The sequence below is a fragment of the Mycteria americana genome, chromosome 8 (genome assembly GCF_035582795.1).
Source record: "Mycteria americana isolate JAX WOST 10 ecotype Jacksonville Zoo and Gardens chromosome 8, USCA_MyAme_1.0, whole genome shotgun sequence".
Classification (NCBI taxonomy): domain Eukaryota; kingdom Metazoa; phylum Chordata; class Aves; order Ciconiiformes; family Ciconiidae; genus Mycteria; species Mycteria americana.
The window spans coordinates 6,375,964-6,397,303 of record NC_134372.1 but is presented as its reverse complement, the minus strand read 5'-3'; the positions used below and the strand labels follow the sequence as shown (position 1 = coordinate 6,397,303).

General features: G+C 45.4%; 1 protein-coding gene across 1 annotated transcript in view; it reads left to right on the top strand.

Annotated features, from left to right (window-relative positions):
• Positions 1 to 6,211: 6,211 nt before the first annotated feature.
• The window catches only part of RASGEF1C (RasGEF domain family member 1C), a 28,573-nt gene continuing 13,444 nt past the window's right edge, over positions 6,212 to 21,340 (top strand). Inside the window, exons 1-5 of the mRNA XM_075509805.1 lie at positions 6,212 to 6,388; positions 8,025 to 8,147; positions 10,754 to 10,891; positions 16,293 to 16,505; positions 18,623 to 18,697. Coding sequence (XP_075365920.1) covers positions 6,212 to 6,388; positions 8,025 to 8,147; positions 10,754 to 10,891; positions 16,293 to 16,505; positions 18,623 to 18,697 — 726 coding nt within the window. The remainder of the gene's footprint in view (positions 6,389 to 8,024; positions 8,148 to 10,753; positions 10,892 to 16,292; positions 16,506 to 18,622; positions 18,698 to 21,340) is intronic.

Genomic DNA, 21,340 nt, shown 5'->3' with positions numbered 1-21,340 from the left:
GCTCATGCTCACTGAGGACTGACTTGCACGTCCTGAGTTCTTGCAAGGAGGAGCCCACCATCGCGGTCAAGGATAGCGCGTGAAACTGGAGCCTCCCTCATGGCACAGACGGACACGCCAACCTCCACGCCTTCCCTTGCCGTCCTCTCTAGCTCCTGTAATTCTGGTGGGAGATTGTCGAAAGCTTGTGCCTTTCATCCCTGAAGTGGGAAGGGTTTTATTTATTTTGTTAATCTGAAAGTTAAGTGGGTGGGAAGATAAGTCTGCAGCCCCGCTCCATTCGTCACATGGTACCAGCTCTTGTTTCCCCTTGAGAGAGGCAGAGCAGATGGAAGGCAGACATGAAATGAAGATCAAAAGTAAACAGTGTGATTAAGTTTTTGATAAAAGGATAAAACACTTATCACATCAAAGCTGCTGAAAAACACATTAAATGTTTCCTGAACATTTCGTGTCCACGTAAGCATTGCCACGGGGACGTTTGCAACAGCAGGTGGTGGAGCTGGGGAATGCTGGTGGGGTATTTACCCTCGTGGCTCTGCCGCAGGTCACCTGGCTGGCACCAGGAAGGCAGAGCTGGCAGCCTGTTAGCCATCCTCTAGCACATCGAGCCTCTCTTGCTGCAGATTGGCCAGCCCATGTTATGTGCGTGGTTAGGCAGTCCTTTCTTTAAGCCATGCCCAGCTCAGTTTTCCAGGTTTGGGCGCTGTTTTTCCAGAGGTTTTAAGGCACTTGCAGTTGTAGATGGGTGCAGAGTTTGTGGGTGGCTTTTCTCCTAAGCATTGGTGATCGTTTGGTCTCATGCTTTGGCTCAGTGAATCAAGTCCTTAAATATTTTTGTGTACGCAGCGTAATTTCTAGTGAGAAGTGCCTATGGATTGCCTATTTTCATCACTGTGTTGGAATGCTTAGCAGTCCCGGCCAGTGGAGAAAGATTAAAAAGCAGTATATTGCCATTATTTTTAAATTTCTTTTCCAATCTTATGAAAATATGAAATATATTAAAAGAATATAAAGAAAAGGCACTTTGTAATAGCCAATAAAAGCTAAGAATTATGAATGATGAAACAGAAGAACAGCAGAAAGGAGTAGGGGTAGAAATAAATACAGCAGAAGATCCCCTGTTCCATTTATTACCATAACACCCCAGAAGTGCATTTCCTCTGCAGTGGCAATGGGCTCGCTTCCAGCAAACCCAACTTTATCATCCAAAAAAGCCACAGTTGGACAAGCTGTTGCTCGAGCTGTTGCATTTCCCAGTCAGAGAATCCTTGGCTGAACACCCAACCCCAAGATCTGGGAGAACATTGAGGAGCCCGCTATGGTCCGGTGTGACACCGTTGTCCTCCTCATACCTAGGGACAGAGGATCACCAGGACATCTTACTGCAAAGTGCCCCAGCGCTTACCGAGGAGGGACCTTTCCTGTGCCTTCTTGCTCAGCACCACCTGCACAGAGCTGGGATTATTGGTTGCACTGTGCCACTGTGCTGGTGGTCTGAACATTTTGGTAAATTAAATGCAAAATGCTGCGGCACTGGCTCAGTAGCATTTTGCATTGCCTTTGTGCAGATGTCAGTGCTGAGTCCAACCTGCTTTTTTCCATTTTATAACCTTGTTTTTCTGTAGGCAAGGAAGGAGCCACATGCCCTGCCTTCTCCCACATGGAAGGTCCTGTGTAATAGAAACCAGTCCCAGAAACAGTCTCCCCTTGCATTTTCTGTTTTCTTTTTTTTTTAACCAGTGCAGAGACATTTTCATATCTCCAGCTCTCAGTCCTTTAGAGCACAGGGATAGTTTAAATGCCGTATGTGTGCAGCCCCCTGTATCATCAGTCACTTTGCATGGCAGGGTGTGGAAGTCTGCCCTTCACTAAGATCCCCCCACCAGCAGCACCATTTATCAAAGCGGTCCTTCAAGCCACACGTTATATTTTACCCTCGTCAGTGCCACAAGAGCCTGTGTGCTGTTAGCAAAGCACCTCTGCTCCTTCTGAACCCAAGTCTGGTTTTGGGACCAGTGTGCAGCAGTATATGCTTCCAAAGTCAGGGCACCAGCCCTCCAGTATGTTTACTGCTGGAAATTTCCCAGTCTTCTAAGTATGCATAAGAGCAGCAGAACTTGTGAAACTTGGGGGTTTGGCTTTTTCTTGCATGATTAGATTTCCCTATACTTAGCAAGGTTGGTGGATGCTGTTCCTTCAGGTAGTGTATTTGTAAGGTCTCTCACCTCCATACAAGTCCTCGAGTCCAGCGACAGGTCAGCTCACATCACTGCTCTCTGCCCAGAAGGTCAATAGTTTGGGTCTTTCTCCTCTACCCAGCTGCTCAGCTTTATGGCATGTGGAGGAACTCGGCTGCTTTTGAGATCTTTGTATCATCCTGCAAATTTTGGTTGAAACTGGCATCTGATTTCCTTCTGAAATGAGAGGTACAGCAAAACATTGTATGTTGAATTGGACTAAAGTTTAGGGAAGCACTTACCTGCTGAATTTTCACATGCTTAAATCTCACTGATTTCAGGTTAAGTCCAAGCGGTCTTCAAGTGAAGTTTTGGGCCATTTTTACCACGTGCAGGCTGTTCTTTCCAGGAAAAGTGGAAAAAGTTTTTATACCCAACATGGACTTCTTTACAAATATCTCATGATCTGGACTAGATTTTTACTTGCTATGGTTTATATTAAAAAGCCCAGAAATGGGGCAATGCTGCAGCAGTTTAAGACAGACATGTATTAGAATCACAGAAAAGTTAATCAGAAGGAGCCTCTCGTGGTTGTTAGCCCAAGCTCTCGCTTGAAGCAGGGCTAACTTCAAAGTTTGCTCGGGTTGCTCAGGGCCTCGTCTAGTTGAGTTTTGAAAATCTCCCAGGATGGAGATGGAACATCCTTTCCAGGTCCCTCTTCCAATTTCATGCAGTGGGGGGGAGGATTTTCTCTTACGTTCAACTGGAATTTCCCTTCTGCAGCCTGGGGGTGTTACCTCTCGGGCTGTCACTGTGCTCTTCGGAGAAGGGCCTGGCTCTTCTACACCGCCTACCTTTTCCAGCATCCAAACCACCGTCAGTACAATAAGACAAATCTCCTTGAGGTTGTTTGCTTGTTTGTTTTCCTCTCTCAGTGCTTCCCTTGTTGTTTCCGTATTCTGCGAGTGATTGACAGCATAACCTCGTCTTCTGCCTACTGCAGGCAATCACATATGTGGGCTCTTTCAAAGCAAGATCTTGTTTCTGTTTAGTGCTTTTGAAAAGAGTACTTTGGAAACTGCATGAACAGAAAAAGAAATGAGGTGTTGTGAGCAGAGAAGTCCCTGTCCTAAATTCCTGTCTGCCAAATACTAATGTTAGTTATTATCAAGCTTAGTAGTGCAAGGGGTTTTTAGTCTCTGTACAGTTGGCCTTCATCCTGCTGTGAACATAACAGTATCAGCCAACAGTGAGCAAAAAGGCATGAGGTTGAAACCTTCAGGTCTTCTTCAGTGGCAAGTAAGGTGGCAACCAGGCACCAGCTCAGATGTGACACAGGCCTTGCCCGAAAATTTGAGATTAGACCAGGAACTTCATAATAAAAAGTAAAATTTAATTTCTTAACAATACCCAAGACAGATGTCTCAGTGACAGTTGTACAGCTGGTTTTATTCAGTTTAAAAAAAAAGGTAACTTTTTCTTAAGAAGCATTACTATGTATTTCGGCAAGATTTCTCGTGTAATGAGATGCAAAAGTTCAGGCAATATCCTGTTTAGATACGTTTCTATTTGATGATAAAAGTGGCGTTGACAGTGAGGGATTGCACTGAATAAATTATTACTTTGAGTTCTGTTTTACGCTGAAGCCAGGATGTGTCTTGTAAGTTCACAGCTGTTTTAACTTTTTCTTTTCCTCATCTAGACAGCTATATGTCCATGAAATTTATTTCTTGATCTATATGGACATGCAATCCTTCTTGGGATTATTGCCATAGAAACAAGACGTAACGTAGAGCGTGTTAGAAGTAACAAATGGGATTTGGCAGTCTTTCCCATTTACTACACGGTCTGAGCTGTGTACAAAAAGCAGCAATTACTTGCTCTCGGAGCCTTATTAACACGCACATCTGCACATTCATTAAAACTAGATACTTCAACTTCCATTCTGGCTCGGATGACATTCAGATATTCTGGTCTTTAAACAAAACTAAAATCCCTGACTTCTATTTTATTTTTCAGTCAAGGCAGGAATTTGTTGGGTTTGACATTTTGGTTCCTTCTTGTTTGATTGCAAATCCCGGAGGCAGCCCGCGCTCCCAGCCCGAATGAGCCTCCCAGAAGGAGATAAGATGCAATAACCAAACCGCCGGCTCCCGGGGAATGGTCCTTCCTTTGAAGGATGAAGTCACCCAAGTCTTGCTCGTAAAGGCTGATCTCCCACGGTGCCGGGACCCAGCTCCCAGCCTCTCCCAGGGCTTCACAGCCTGCCTGGCTCACAGGCACGCTGCCCTTCTCGTCCTCGGCGGCCCAAGGTTGCTCTGAGTTGGCAAGTTGCAGCAGCCTGAGCTTGGGGGAGCAGATGGGTTGTGCCAGGCAGAGAGGTGCTTTTTGCACACAAGGATGTTTGCAGGAGTAAATACAACGTACTTGTAACTAAAGCTGAGCTGGCTGTCTGGGTCACAGCACTTTTACCGACGTATGTAAGGGAGAACCGCAAACTCAAGTTTTTAAGCTGAATCCGTGGGGCAGCTTTTGAAGTCGTGTGGGATGGTGAAGAGGCAGAAGACGATGGAACAGGGTAAAGAATAGAGCAGAGAAATACATTGGAGAATAAGGCGTATGTGCTGACTGCCTGTGACCGAGCCCCAGCAGGCAGGACGGGTCGGCAGGCTGAAGCCCTGTGCCTTCCTACCTGGGAGGTCGGTGCCGGCTCAGAGGGCTGCAGGGTGCAGATCTTGCTCTTCCAGCAGGCAGAGGTTATGCTCAGGAGGGAGAGCCGGAGTCCTGGAAAATGTTTTGTAGCTGCTCAGGGGGGTAGAGGTTGGCTCTAGGACTCTTCCCTTCCTTCACCTCTTTCCCATCCTCCCTCGCACCAAGTAAAATCAAATTTAGAAGCAAATTATCAGGTCACAGAGGGGTCCCTTGCTCTGGATGATATATTTGCTGACCTGGGAGTGAGCATGCACTGTCCTTTTCCCAGTCCGCATCCTATAACGCTGCCTCGTGTTGAGAGCGGAGCAGCTTCTAGAGGGGGTTTCAGAGGCAGCTGGAGATGCCTTAAAGCTCTCAGGGCAAAATCTGCCATCCCTTGCACCAATTCAGGAACAACCCGACTTTGCTCAACAGAAGAAACATTAAAACCTGATTGTAAGCCACAAAATTGAGATGGAGCCAAGAAGGCAACCCGGAGAGCCCAGAGAACTGATAATACAGGGAGCTGGAAACTGGGCTACACGCTCCGAGTTTGCCTGGCCTCCTTTTCAAAGGTGCTGAGGACTCTGCATCTCTAGTGAAGTCGATGAGTGCTCAGAATCTTTTTGAAACATTTATTTAGTGCCTAAGTATAGATCTAGGACTGACTAACTTCAGGCTCCAAAAATAGTGCAGGTGTCTGCCTTCTCCCTCTCCCTCATTTCTCTTTTCGTTGCTCTTTAATCTCTTCTTCAGCTCCCACGTTCTCTGTTGCCTCCAACTCCCTTCATTTTTCCATCCTCCTCCGGTTGACTTCTGAGGCCTCTCCTGTCCCGTGGGAGCCACAGAGCATTTCTCAAGGTCCATCCTGAGCAAGCCCTGGGTGGCACCTCTTTTCTCTCCCTCTCTCACCCTAAATTCTCCCTGCCTCATTCTCAGGGGGACAGAGGTTCAAACGAACAGCTCTGTTCTGCTCAGGAACTTGCCGAATTCAAGTCCCAAGGATCTTGCCTCTCCTACATGGGACTGACCAGGGCTGGTAGCAAAAAGGGGATCATCACAGACACATCACATTTGGGGTGGGAGCCTGAAGCAGCTATGTCCCTTCCTGGCCCAAAAGCATAAATCAGAATGTCCCATTTTCCTGTGTATTTCCCGTCGCAGGCATTATCTGCCAATGAGAACAATAAAAGAGATTATAATGAAGCGATCATGTTAATTTTGTGAACAGGAAGCTCTCATTAATGGCTTGTGTTTTTCAAATCAGCCAGAAGACAGATGTGGCTGTGAATCTGGTGGACCTTGTCCCTGATGTGAGTTTCTGTCTGTTGTAGGAAGGCATGCCCCAAACGCTGAGTTCTACCAGTATGTTTACCCCATGTGGCTTCAGCCCTCATCTACATACTTCAAAAGAAGATGAAAAAGGAGGACTGATCTTCCAGGATGGAAACCTTACCTCAGCATCTCTGGATGCTCTAATCCAGCATCTCATACCTACCACTGATTACTACCCTGAAGTAAGCAATTCACAGTATAATAAACAGTTTAATTTTGATGAATTGGGGCAGCACTTTATGCAAAAGTGCAAATGTGTTAAATCTTGAATTAAGAGGGCTAATTTAAAAGCTGCATACAATTAAAGCTTGGTAAATCGATGCATTGCTTTAAATGCTGTTTCACTGCTCTATAATTGTTCCCCTGAAAAAGCAGATCCCAAAGCTGATACTGCCTTTAAATAAGAGAACGGGCTGAGGGGGGAAGGCTGTGGTGGTGACGAATTAGTGATGTAGCAGTCGGAGCACTTCAAAAATAGCAGTGCATCCCAGAGAGGCTTAGATGAAGACTGAAGCAAAAAAACTCAAGTCTGAACTGGCATTAAATTAGCTGAATTTCAGGAGCTGCTGAAGTCACCCAGGTTTGTTTGCATGTACAAAGCATTCCCTCAGTGACAGCAGAGATGCTCCTTCTGATGGGTTCATAATTTACCTAGGGTTGTATTCACACCAACTTTGCCATCACTGGACAGCACAGTCCAGATCCTAATCCGTGCTCCATCAGTGAATATTCAGTGTTTCTCCACCAACAGTGTGAGGATCTAAACTGGAAGCAGGTTTATGGTCCTGCAAGCCATTGACTTCACTGGATTTTGCACATACTCAGTGGAATTCAGGACGGAGTTTGACTGGAAGACTTTTAAGTGCTAATATATCTCTATGGAAAGGGTTGTATTTCAAAGCACGGCGTAGCATTGACTTCTGGGCAGTTTAGAAGACTACAAAAGTTATCAATGCAGAGCAGACAGCATGTTTTAAATTACCCGCAGCTGAGTTTCTGATCAGCTAAAAATAAGTAATAAAGAAGCACATCAATTAAAAAAAAGAACAGAAAGGCAATAAAAATAGGTAATGGACAGATTAGGCTGTGAGATTTTCATTAAGCAATGTGTGATGTATAAAATTATACCTGCTGCTCAGGATCATGGCTAGGTCTGGAGGAAAGAAGATAATTCAGGCGCTGGGAGGGGTCAGAATGCAAACAACTGAGGATTCCTGCATATATTTTAAATTCACTGCTGGAATACTTTAAATAATCCAAGGATTGATCCAACAGGCCTGCTTCCCACAGCTTCACAGTTGTGGGACTGCATCTGATACGGCTTGGCTGATAGGAATGAATTTTGGGGAGTTAGTAGAATAAATGAAATATTCCTTCAGACAGGCTGGGTGAGACCTACAGGGCTATAGCAAGATGTGACTGATCTGAGGGCGTCTGCAGCTCACGACCCAGTACAACACCGAGGTGCCTGAGTGTCTACGCGTTTAACTTCCGCTGGCCTCCGTGCATCCCTGGTTGTGCTGTCTCCTATGCCTGGGCTCGCTCCTGTAGAGTGGCCTACAGACTGTCTTTGCTGGGTGTTTGCACAGGGTTTGGGCAACCAAAGACTGGAATTGGATGCTGTGGAGGGAGGAGATGCCACTGCCTCCTGCACCCACTGTAACCAGGTCCATTTGCAGGGTCAGGAATCCCTATGTCTTTTAGACATAAAGATCTGTCCCAGTGGAAATGCAAAAACTGTGGAGTTCAGGGCTTTTATGGCTAATATTACCCACTGCGCGGCTGCTTACAGCAGGTCTGCTTGTCTTTCTCCCGCAGAAAGCCTATATCTTTACATTCCTGCTGAGTTCCAGACTCTTCATCGAACCCCATGAGCTTTTGTCCCGAGTTTGTCACAAGTGCATTGAGCAGCAGCGGCTGGATGACCCCGTGCTGGACAAGGTTAGTTTATCTTTACAGCCCCAAAATGTGAAGTATTTTCAAAGGGAAGAGAATTCTGGGGTCTGGTGTGTGTCCTTTGCCTCCCTTTGGATTGAATGAAACTTTCTCGTAAAGGATGATGGTTGCCGCTGAGATCCTGACATTGAGGCATCCCAGTATCCATGTCCAAGAGCAGTGCTCCAGGCACTAGTCACTTCAAATCTTCTTCTAATTTTCCCTTCCCCCCGTCTTAGTCTTCCCACGTGACTTTCCTTCTTAACTTCTTTAAGGCTCTGATGAAGCCCACGGGATGCAAGGAGGTAGGACGTAAACCTCACACACCGTCAATCGCAGATGTCAACACACCACTCTTTCCCATTTTTACTTAATGCGTCTGCCCTTTTGCTTTCTTGCTTCTGGCACAGTAATATTTCCTCTTGGCCTTACCTGTCACTTTGAACAGTACGTAACAGCACGCAGCTACCCACTAACCTCCTGTTGCCGGCACTGACAGATCGTCCGCACAGCCGTGGTGCGGAGCGGCACTGTCTGGCACACCAGGAACGAGTTGAAGCAGTAGTGAAGCTGTGACAAGCTAATAGGATGAGAAAATCCAAGCTGTTACTGCGTCGGCACTCCTCCTGTTTTGCCCTAGGACTGTCCAGACCGATACAGTGTGTAACAACACAGATGCATCCTCTGGCAGTCCCACAGGCGCTACGGTGGAGGTGGATCCCACTGGATCCTTTTCAGTGCTGGGTTCCATCCAAGCGCTCCTCGGTGCATTGATGAAGACCTATCCCGTACGTTACCTGGAGCAGGAGATGCATCTTCGGTGCAGTGGAGGGGAGAAGAACGTGCGTTAGTTGCAACTTTCTGAAAACCCCCAAATTCTGAAATGATTCTCAAGATCAGCCTTTCCAGCTTTGAAACAGTATTTTTGGCATCACATACTGAATCACCAACACCTGAACGCACGTGCTTGTTTTTGCCCAGGCAACTGGTTGCATGAGTAACAGGAGCTCTGCCCTCACTATGGAGAGCATAGCCAGACTACATAGAAATCTGATACTTGGGTTGCCCGTACAGTCTGTGTTAATAGGAATATCTGTATGAGGTGCAGCATCCAAAACAATTTTTCTGAGGCGTGATGGGTTCTGTTCTCCGATGCTATGGCAGATGCAAATTTAGGAGGATTAAAATGTGAGCATTGCAAAGTTTTGCTGCTCATTAAACTTTGCAAGAAATGAGAAACATTATCTGGTTACAAAGATCTCCCAGTCTGCCTGAGGTGAGTCTGCATTTTGGACTAGCCCGTAGTAACGCAGAGTTGGTGGGACACAGCTGATTTTGTGTTCCTGAGAGTGGGCTGACTTTGAAACTTTGGACACAAGCAACCTCCCGTCCCCTGAGGCGTGTCCTGTGACTTGCACAAAGTCCTCTCCTTCAAATTCGTAGTAGCAGTTTACACAGCTGGAGCAAATGTCCCTTAGACCTTTGTAGTTTCCAATAAAGCTTTCCCTTTAGCAGCCACCTGCTGGTCTTTGAGCATGAGCTTAATGCTAGCTGACAGCAGTTATTTTTAGAGATGCGGTTCATTGAAACCTGTTGTTGGCGGAAAGCTGAAATACGCATTTTAACCACCTTGGTTGAAAAGCAGAGAGCTGTGGAGCTCAAGAGTATAATTTTTCCTGATTACAGGGTACGCTTTAGCTACAGTACGTAGGATGCAGAAGAAGGGTGTTTGTTTTGGTCTGTGTTTTCTGTAAATGAAAATGCAGTTTGTTGTTTAACGCAATTTCCTTTTCACGTGTTCTTGGACAATGGAGGATGAGAGCTTTAGAAGCAGCCGCACTGACCGTCTTTTGAGACAATACTAATGCACTGATTGTGCTGTTCCCCACGTTTCCCTCTTTGCCCCATATCTTCCTGACTGTTCCCACTGCTGCGTTCTCAGATGAATCTACACCAAAAGCAAAGTGGGCGCCAGCGGTGTGTTATGTGAGTGGGTGTCCTTGTCCTATCATGACCTTGAGCTCATGTGGGAAGAGAGCAACATTATCAGTAACCCAGGTAAAGTTACTAACGTGCTGGTGTTTTGTCCATCTTTTCTTCCTCGTGTTACATCTGCTACTGGTCACTAAGCAGTTTTTTCATACAGCCAGAAAGCAAAGAAGCAAAAAACACCTCTTTGTTGGTCAAGAAATACATTCCGATCAATTTTTCAGGGAAGGATGAAAATGTAGGAGGGTTGTAAGTACAAAAGGGAAGAACATATGGTTCAAATCAGCAAAAAGGCCAGATGTTTTTAAAGAAGGTATAAAGGTTGCACCAACAAAATGTCCATCGAACCATAAATGAGCCGATTGCATGGGCAGAATACTTAAATCTGCATGTAAACCAGACAGTTGTGCATGCATCTAAGTACTGGTATATTTTGCATGCCAAAATGTATTGTCATTTGTGCACCACACTGTTTGTTTGCGTGTGTGCAGATTTTGCAGGTGCAACCATAAGTGCCTTCTTTGAAAATCTGGCCCCACATTGAGTGACATACATATTTGCTGGGAGACTTTAATGAGTAAACACGTTTCAATCCCTATCCATCATTCTGGTTTCCATTTCAGGCTCGGATCAGAAAATTTGGACCCAAAATCTTACAGTTGCTGACAGAGTGGACAGAGACGTTCCCGTATGACTTTCAGGAAGAGCGGATGATTGGCCATCTGAAAGACATGATTCACAGGATAGCCCCGTGCGATGAGGTGAGGATGTCTGACCTGGGATGTTGTGCGGAGATGTTAAGTTCATTTTCCCACTTGGTTCCTCCTTTTCCTCCTTTTGCCACATTCTGTTCCATGCCTCTTCCTGGGAACTCTCACAGCTTTGTTCTCCTCTAATGGTTAAAACCTGTAGTAGCTTCCCTGAAAGCCACATCTCTCAGTTTAGGTACCCCTGTGGCAGTGCCATGGGGACACATTGGAGTGATCAGTGGAATTTATCTACTACACGTTGCATTGTAAGAGAATAACATTCCCATTTCACAGATGGAAGATCTGAGGAATAGCATAGACTGAGTGTGGTGGTCACAGAGCACAGAGCTGTGATCTCCCAAGTTATAGTCTAGCAGAGGAGTGAAGTATCGTGACCTGAGACCAACCATCTTGGCCAAGCAGTGGGTCAGGGAGTGCTCCAGGATGTGTAGTTCAGTGAACGGGGAGTGGAGCAAGCAGCCAGTCATCAAGTGATTGCACTGGGGAGCTAAAAAAGATCATCAGTTGCCTGAAGGTACCTGATGAAGGCTTCCTTTCTCAAAGAAAATGAGTGGTTGTGAAAGTGGAACCACCAAAGGGCATTTATGGTCCTTTTTTTGTCTCATCTTCTCCATTTGCTTATCTCCTTGATCACCTGTGCCGAAATCTAATTTTCCATTCCTTATTTTACATGTCTTCAGTCTGGTAATTTTTTTGAAAGAATGTTTGCATTTTGTCATCTTTTTCATTAGTGAATCTAACAAGGGGTTGGCTTACACCTTCCTGTCCTGGGTAGAAGAGTTCCCAGGCCCTGTGCTTGAGCTGGCTGACATTGTAAAGCAGGGACCCAGACAGGAGCGAGCAGGGACAGAGCAGCAGACTCTGGTCACAGTTTGACTGATGATGCCACTGGAATCCCCATCAAAGTTCACAGGATCTGTGGGCCACGAGATAGCTCCTGTTGAATCCAGCCTGTTTGGCCGATATGGCGAGATAGCAAGGGACAGTCCTTACATTTAAAGAAAATAGAAATGTTTATGGACGTGTAGCTTCTCTGGGAGCATGAAAGCGGCAGAAGACAGCAGTGTGTGGCCTGCTGGGCAAAACTCAGTCTAGATGGCTGTTATGGTCTAGATGTTCAAATGCATGAGCCATGTGTGTGGCAGAGTAGGACACAGTGAATGGAGTCTCTGGGAGACCTGCTTGCAAATTCAGGTGGGTGAATTCCATAAATTAATTCAGAAACATTAAAAATACCACAAACTCCATGAAAATAATAAGGATAAGAGCAAATAGTACATAGAGTCTCTAATTACTTCTAGGTTAACCATGGGATGTGCAACAATTCAGTTCCATTGGCTACATCAAGGCCTGGCTTCAGGCCACAGATGGGTGCAATTCAGTAGAACAAAAAGCGCATACCCATGAGTCCAAGAAAGAGATGGCTGGAGAGAAGAGAGAAGGAATTAACAGGGTTGCAGCACAACGGAAATGAAATTGGACCCTCCTACCCACATGAAACACGAGAGAAATGGAAACAGCTGCTCTTGGGCTGGGCTGGCATCACGTCTGGCACTTTTGGGTGGCTGTAGGCTGGCATGGCTTGGCTGGCTGGGCTGGCCAGCCCATGGGAGAGGAGGGGTGGGAAGGGGAAGCTGCATGACACTTTGATGGAGGTGAAGGGAACACAAAGGACTTTCAGAAAGAGCCAAGGTGGCCTCAATTCCATTGACAGAGCAGTAAAACTTCTCCCTCAAGGGGAAGAGGCAATGAACTTGCTCCCGTCAACCACTAAGAAAGGTGTCTTGCAGCCTTTCAGCATCTGAAGTGAGAGAAAGCCATACAGACCCACCAAAATCATGTCCACTGGAAAGAAGGAACCAGCCAAAAGGGCAGAGAAGAGGGGCTTTATGGGTGCTCTTTAAAAGCAGTAGCTGCCCTGGTGAAGCATAAATGCTAAAAATCAACTTTTTGCATACAAAGCAATAATTTATTTGCCTAACCTGAGCAAGTGCTGCACACCTTTGGTCTGGAGTGGGCATAGCTGTGTACCAATGCTTATGGGTGCCCTTTGGGGCAAATCATTGCTTTTCAAATATTACTAGGCACTATAATTGCAAGTGATTATGCCTGAGCAGAATCAAGAATTAATTTAAGAAACAGCTCATATCCTGCAAATGCAAATTTCCTTTTTTAAGGGACAGCACGGAAGAGTGGTGGTGCCCTTTAGTTGTTTGGAAGAAAGTTGTTCCCATTGTGGATCATAGAAATTAAAGATTGAAAGATTTGTGAGGTCATCTAGCCCATGTAGGTTAATGCAGGATTTTCCCCCGCAGTGTATGCTCCTGTCCTTTGTAGAGTCCACTTTCTAAAGGCTCTGTCATGTGCTTATAAAGGTGTCCATGCTGAGAAGCATTTCTTAGTAAGTGCTGTGATTTGCATTTAGAGTTAGAAATTTTAATTAAAATTTGAGCTCCTAAGCCACCTGCTGAGGCCTGCCATCTTCAGAGGAACCCTCCCAGTTAAGAACGAAACATTTTCTTTAAATATTAAACAGTAGTATGCTTCTTTTGACTGTTAATGTGGCAATGAAGTGAAATCGGTTGATAGAGTCCAGCATGCGGCCGTGTACAATGGGGGGTCACTTTGTGGCAAGGTAATTACCAGCATGTTGAAGGTAATGAACAATGTTGTTTTCACTTAGTGAACATAGCTTAAAGAAGGCAGGAAATGCTTTTAAAAGGGCAAAAGCAGGATTTTTTTTAATTTCTCCCCCAATGCACACAGAAAAGCTTTCTAGGCGAGGGTGCACCCAACCGATTTTCAGTGAGTCTCTTCAAGAGCTCTAATTTCTGAATAATCTTTTTTGTGTCCACTAAGTGTCTCTCATTTCATTCTTTATTAGGTGGCTGGCTTAGCTGAGTCTTTGTTTACTGTTGTCTGTATCTATATTATTATGCCATATTCCCTACAAAACGAGGTGAAACTGGATCTCTTGATAAGGATTTATTGAAAGACTGGCTAATATGCATGTCTTTCAAGCAATTTTATGCTGCTTTTTGGCTTTTCATCCAAACAGTGAAGAATTTGATACTGCACAGACATGGCTGGTCCAAGATTTCTCATCCAAACTCCTTTTTGAAGGCGAACTGGGTTTTCAGCTAAAAGTTTTTTAGCCAAATGTTTTATGTTCTGTAGATGACTTGGATTTCAGTGCCGTGCCTGCCCCCCTGCCCCGAAATTAATTCCCCTGTTTACAAAATATGTTCACAAAATACCAAATATGTAGCTATTTGAGTTTCCACTAAAAAATAACATTCTATTCATAGAGCTTGATAAACTATGCTGAGATTTGCAAACATACCTGGATGTAAACCAGAGAAATATTTAGATGGTGTTCAGTAGTTTGGGTCCAGGACAGTCTTTGTAAATCCAAAGTGTGACCATCTGTTTGAATGAGGATTTACATGAAGAAGGCCAGTAGTCTCACTTCCTTGGATCTAGTATACATCAGGAACAGATAAAAACTGGAAGAATGTTTTTAATGTTCTCAAAATTACTTACATTATTTATTTTTACATCTTCCTTACTCAATTTTCACTCCTCCTGTGTGATTTGCTTCCAAATACACCGTGTTGTCATTCTCCAAGACAAGTCCCACCTGCCTTCTAGAGACTTGCTTCATTTCAGACTTACCAGCTCTATTTTGCAAAAAAGTCTGACTACGTCCTGCGTGTTTGGCCCGTGTTCCACCCCAGCTCAAGAGAGCGTCTTCCTTGAGTGAAATGAGAGGTTCCTCAGCAATGTGAAACCTTCTGCTAGAAAAGCTGTATGAAAGTTAAGGTGTTGCAGCAAAAGTTGAAGCACTTGGGATGTTCTGAAGGTTTCCAGCCTCAGACTGTAATGGAAACAGGGTAGACGTGAGCATGTTATTCTTCACTGTGAAGTAGTAGGAGATGCTACTTCCAGTGTGCAGCTGGGATCCTGTGTAGGTGAGAAGAGCACTGACTCTGGCTTCTGGTACCATGAGTGCTGTCAATGCCTAACACTGAAGGTTATCCACAGTCTACAAAAGTCTGAAGAAGAGAAAGGCTGTATCTAAACCCTCAGGATTCATACTTTCCAAGACTTCGCTTGGGCTGCATCCAGCTTGGGATGCAACACAGGTGTGTGTTAGTCTTCACGGGAAGGCACACTCTGGCCAGGTCCCTGTTGTGATGATGAGGACTGCGTGGAGGATGCCAGGGTGTACATCTGCTGCGCAGTACAGATGTAACAGAAGAGGGCTCCGTGCCAGCTCTGGTTTCACCCTGACAGATTACAAACTGATGTTACTGGCAACTTGACGTTACTAAATTCCGTTTGGGTGGGGAGTGAGGAGTTATTCCTCTTGTGAGCAGCCAGAGGATCTCTCCACTGTGTGTCTTTGTGCTGGAAGAGGAGCTGGTAGCAGGCCAGCCTGCAAACTGTTTTCCCAAGTGACCATGCTCTTTGAAGCAAGCACCCATTGCACCCATGCCTGATGCTCCTTTTTCTGTCTGGGAAAGCCCATGAGGCCATGTTCCTCAGCAGGGTACACCCTGTGCTCCACATGAGGCTTTTGCCCAAGGACATTTCCAATTAGTCCTTTCTTTAAAGCCCATCCGCCAGGTCTCTCAGTTATCTCAGTTTTGTGATGTCTGCATCTGTCAGTCATGAAGAGTTGAAGACATTTCTTTCTGCTGATCCTTCACGGCCAGCAGCTCCACTCATTGTCTGTAAAGAGCTTTTCCAGCTCTTGAGAACAACCTGAGCAACCTAGTAATGGTCATCTTGCTGAGCACATGGCCGTGCTTGGAATACGATACGAGCTTCCTTCAGTAGCAGTTAACGTTTTGGATATTAAATACTCGAAGCTACATGATGCTTGGACCACTCCAACTGGATAGCAAGTAGCAGCATGCTTCTGCTGCTCTCAGCTCAAAAGGGTGGAGAGAATAGTGTTAGAAACATTTCTTACTCCTAATAAATAAGAGTTGACTAGGCACCACTAACAGGTAGAGTTCTCGGCCAACACGTAGCTGACATAAAGGATACGTACTGATGCTGCTGTGCTCCAGAAAGCTGCAATAACTCATGTTTGTAGCATTACCTCCTCTCTGATCCTGATGTTGGCAGGAATACGCGAGCATCAGTGCCAGCCCAACCCACCAGTCCTGCCTGCCTCTTCTCTTGACTGCAGTCCGTTTCTGTGGTCCAGAGCACAGAACTGTAATTAAGCCAACCGGTTATTCTGAAATAGGCTTGTTGAAAATAAAACGGTAACCTGTTGCTGGCTTAGGAGTATTTTGCAGAAGGGAGAATTCAGCATAAAAACACTCCTTTGTCAAGTTCTGGGGGTGGTTTATGTTTCTTTCTCTCCCTGTCTCTCCAGGCCTACTGGAAAAAGATGAATCAGCTTTTGCAAACCCTGAATCAGAAGCTTGCAACCGTCAGCCATGGGCAAGAAGGGATTGTCAAGATCAGTGCTGCTGTCTCTGATAAGCTGGTTGCCTTTAAAAGTAAACCTCCATCAATTCAGAGAGAAATCCTGAGCGTCTGCAGTGACCCTTACACTCTGGCTCAGCAGCTGACACATGTGGAGCTGGTAAGTGGGAATGGTTCCCAACTTCTGCAGTCAGAGATATTATTTTAAGCCATCAGCTGCTAAGTATTCTAGACACAACCAAAAAATGTCTGCACTGCTGCAGCACATCCCGTGCTGTATCAGCACTGCAGCAGGAGGCAGGGTTTGACAGGTTAAGAGATGCTTGGGAAGCAAGCTATATATCAGAGTGTTCCTGTGCATCTTGGGGCGGGTCACTTTACCTTTTCAGCTTGTTTATTTGTGAAATGCGAGTCAGAGTCACAGGCAGGTCAAGGGGTTCCCACTTCTGTAAGGCGCTCTGAGCCCCACAACCCGACGGTACTATTGAAATGGCTGGTCATTAGCCCTTTTATTAATTTGGAAGAAATGTTAACAGTTCAAATCCGTTCCTACAGATACACAAAAGCATCTGAGTTGTCCGATGTGTTTTTCATTCTTCCCTTTGAGACTTCGTGCATGGACATACAAGAGTGCGCAAATGCCACCCACACAAAGTCCTGCTGTTTCCCTCCTTGGACTGCAGTTCACCGGCAAACGGGCTTTTGATGGTAATCACTCCAATTGCAGTACCAAGACGTTGGACAGACTGTTGTGTTGCACACCCTTCTCCCAGGTTCAGGTCATCTGTGTAGACCTCCTGGATGTTCACAGAAGAACATAAAACATTGCTGCCATCTGCAGATCTCATGAAGCTGTAATGATTCCCTGCTGCCTGTCCTCCTGTAGACACTGTTCGTCCTTGAGAGGAAGGCTGGAAAAACAAACCATGAAATGGACTGTGGATTGGAGTGAATATCATGGAATTAGCTTTGGGAATTCTGAAGGTAGTTGATACTCTATTTGTCAAGAAGTGGAATAGTTCAGAAACCCCAAATTTAGGATCACCTTGGTTAGCTTTCAGAACGTGCAGCTTTGGCTCTCTTTGCTTTATATAACTTAAACCAGAGAGTAGAAGTCCTTTTGCCTGGAGTTTTTTCTTGCTTTTCTTTTCCTCCACAGTACAACTGTCTTCCAAGGGGAGATTCCCTGTAACTGGGGCACCGCTGCACTTTTAAAACCGATGCAGCTAGAGGTTTTCATTCCACTTTACTGTAATCAGTGCTCTCTACCTTCTCTTTCATTTACTGCATCCAGTACACCAACTACCTCGGACTGAAACTGTCTGAAGCTTTTTTGTTAGTAAGAATTATTTGCTATTTATTTAATAACAGTTATTTGCTAGTAAGAGTCTTATACAGTTATCAGTGGCGTGAGAAGCCAAGCATAGGAGTAGCCATAAAATTTTCACTTAAGCAAAACTACCGCTAATTTTATTGTTACTTGAGTGTTCTAAGTTTGGGCTGTAGGAATTCCAGAATATCTCCTCTGAAATACCTTTGTGGCCTACAACAAATATTTTTTTCTAATGAACATGTTTAAGGGAATTGAAAAGCCTAATAAGAAGGTCAGTGGTGTGGCTGGAACTGCCAGGTTTGTTCAGGAGCTGGTGGAGATGGACCGTTCTTTACTAAGTGAGATCTGGATGCTTGATTTACTTTTGTTTTGGGTAACGCCTGGGACACTCTACAGTGTAAGCAATGCCTTTAATGTAAGCCTGTGCATCTTCAGTGCCTTCCTTCCCCAGTGGCACAGAGCCCACCGCCTTGGGGCATCACCTGAGCTTCACTGGCTGGGGAGGTGGGGTCAGGGCACTGTGTGCAGACGAGCAATGGATTGCTATGCTCACAGCATTACTGCCATTTTAACAGCTGGGAAACAAGGCTACTGAGTAATGCTGGACCACAGCAGGTCTGCGGCAGCGCCAAGCCCAGAACTGAGGTCTGCTGGCTTCCAGATGGAGCCCTGTGCATCCAGCACCTTTCTCTCTGCGCAGTGGAGAGGGCTCTTACCGTGGCTTGTCAGTAATGAGACATATTTATTCTCATTTTCTTCTTTCTGCTGAAATAACTCTAATTGTTCTTATGAATTTTAATGTCTGGTGCTAGTTGGCTGTCTACCAGTTCAGTAACACCACTCAGAGCTGACAGATAATGGGGATGTCTAACCAAGAGAAACAGAAGAGATTCTGGGGTGCTTTCTTATTTCCTCCTCTCTCTCTTTTCCCCCCCCTCTAATAGGAAAGGCTAAGTCACATTGGACCTGAGGAGTTTGTGCAGGCATTTGTACATAAAGACCCTCTGGATGGCACCAAGGTATGATGTGTCCGCGTGCAAAGTGTCTCCTGCGATCGCTGTTCGTTCTAGATGAACTGATGTGATGAGATCCGTAAGAGCAGGGCCTGGGCACATGTTGACGAGGGCCGGGCCAGCTGAGACCTGTATTCTCACGGCAAGGATGGGACCTGTTGGTAGAGCTCGCACTGGCAGGTCATTGCCATTCCTTCCTGGTGAGAGTATGTCCTAGCCCGAGACTGGCCAGCACCCTGATGTTCTGCTTTCTGGCTTGTTCCTCCTGACCTGCTTTGACCAGGGCAGATGGCTCGCGGCTGTACACAACCAGGGAATGTCTGTTCCCAGCGCTGAAGGCGTAAAGACTCTGGACGTGATGTAATGCCCATAGTGTGTGCCCAGACACCACAGTAATGAGTCAGTGCGTCATGAATCAACATACTCTTCTCTCCCTACACAATAGCTTTTAACCCAAAGCACCGCAGGGAATGGAGTGCCTGATCAGGGCTTCATCCAAAGCCCGTGGAAGCCAGTTGGAGTCTTTCCACTGGTTCCAGTGGGGTTTGAAGCAGCATTTCAGTGAGTGCCTCAATAAGGAAAGAAACTTCCTGGCTGGAGAGGGAGAGTCGGAGATTTCGCATACTGCAGAAAAGAAAGAGGGTGGAAAATTCTTTCCCAGAACTGCATATGGGCTCCCACTGAGATCATACATCAATGGCAGAATTTCATCATTGGATGCTGAACGTAACGGGAAGACCTCTGCTTATAGTGCTGCCCAAAGAGCACCAGAATAGCTTGTCATGGTGAAAAAATGGATGGATGGATGGATGGATGGATGGATGGATGGATGGATAAAAAGTGCAACATTGGGCTCTTTCCTTCTCTTACTGGAGTTATGGAGATTCTGCAGTTGGTTTCGGGGAGAGGGGAGTGGGCAGAGATGGTGTTTCAAGTATTCTGAGCATTGATCACAGCCTTTAGGAAGGAACCCCAAAGTAGCAAAGATGTGTCAGAAACATGAAATATCAAACTAGCCACAGTGAGATTTCGGCAACCTGCTGCAAACATGAGGGACACGGCTGAAAATGAACAGTCGTCATTATCTGTATCGAAGTAAAATGAAAGAGATCAAATGAGGGCACTAAATTTGAATGAATTTTGGAAGAGTGGGAGGGAGGCAGCAGGGGTTAAATCAAATTGCATAAAGCCATAGAGAGGAAGGGATGGTAAGAGGAAGAAGGAAACGTTCAGTAATAAAGTAGTGTACGCACAATGGCTGTAGCTGTGTCTAGAATTTCAAATGCAGGGCCAGCACAGGATGCCACCAGGATGTGAAGAGAAATTGAGGTTACCAAGTAAACATAAGGAAACATCAGCTAAGGTGGACGGCAAGGATTCGAGTGAGAGGCGGAGAGCCTGAAAATAACGGTGGGATGGGAAATCCAAGCAAATCATCTTGACAGCCTATGACAAGTTATCTGACAGTTATGCATGTTCTTCAAATGCAAATCCGAACACTGAGGTGCTGCCCAGTAACAGTTCTGTGACTTCAATGAAGTGCATAATAACAGAGAAAAGAACAGGCACAGAGCAGGGATGCATCCCTGCATCGCCTTTCAAGTTCAAGGCAATGTCTTCCCCCCCAGGAAGATCTACTTAGTAAAGCAAAAACTGCCATAACATTTTCACACAAGGCATGGCACTAACAAATTATTGGGATTCAAGTCGGCAAAGCTGGTGAAAGCAGAGGTAGTCTGCAACTTTTCTCCACCCTTTCCCTGGGCTGACCAGAGATCCTAGCAATGATTTAGAAAAGCCTCCGCACCAGGGTAAGGTATAGCCGAGGGATCATGTGGGACCTGGCAGAACGTTGTACATAGCAGCACAAACCTTAGGTGGAGTGACAGATTATTCCCTGACCCATGGAGACCACCCCTGTTAACCACAGGGAACTGGCTCTGGTCTGAATTCCCTCCAGCTGGAGATCGCATTAAACATCTTTCTTGCATGAGGCCTTCAAAAGGCTTCACTTATGAATTTTTATCAAGCACTTTGAGTTGCAGATGGAAGATGCTAGGGAGGTGCTAAATATTGTTGCCATTTATAAAGCTTAACCTTTAAAAAGCAGTCTGTTTCAACTTTAACTGTTGCACATTTTTCACAAGTTTTGTGGTATTAGCTGTGGTTCTTACGCCCTGGCACGGGACAGCAGTGTCGAAATGGAAATACCATATTCGGAACAAAACCTAGGTTTTCTGTACTTTTTTGCTATAACAAGAAACAATACCACAGCGTGCAAGAAAAGCAACTGCTATGGATATACTGGGGCTGCTTTGGGTATCCTCTCTTTTGTTTGATATTTACGTGCTGCTTGCTGACATTCATCTTTGAGATACTTTTAAAATACATTTTTATTGTCTATGTAGTCTACTCATAAGGTGGCTAGGAATTTCAGGCTTGTTCGGACTTGCTCCATAGCATGGTAGTGTGATTTCTGTTTCTAAATGTGCCTGTATACAGAATCACAGGTGAATGCTTTCTTACCTTGAATTACCTTGGGAATCTTGTTAAGCCCTATGTCTTAAGGGGTTTTAGTCACTTGTTTAACTTACATAATATGGGTAATCCCATTGACATTAATGGATCTGTGTTTATGCATTGTGATTT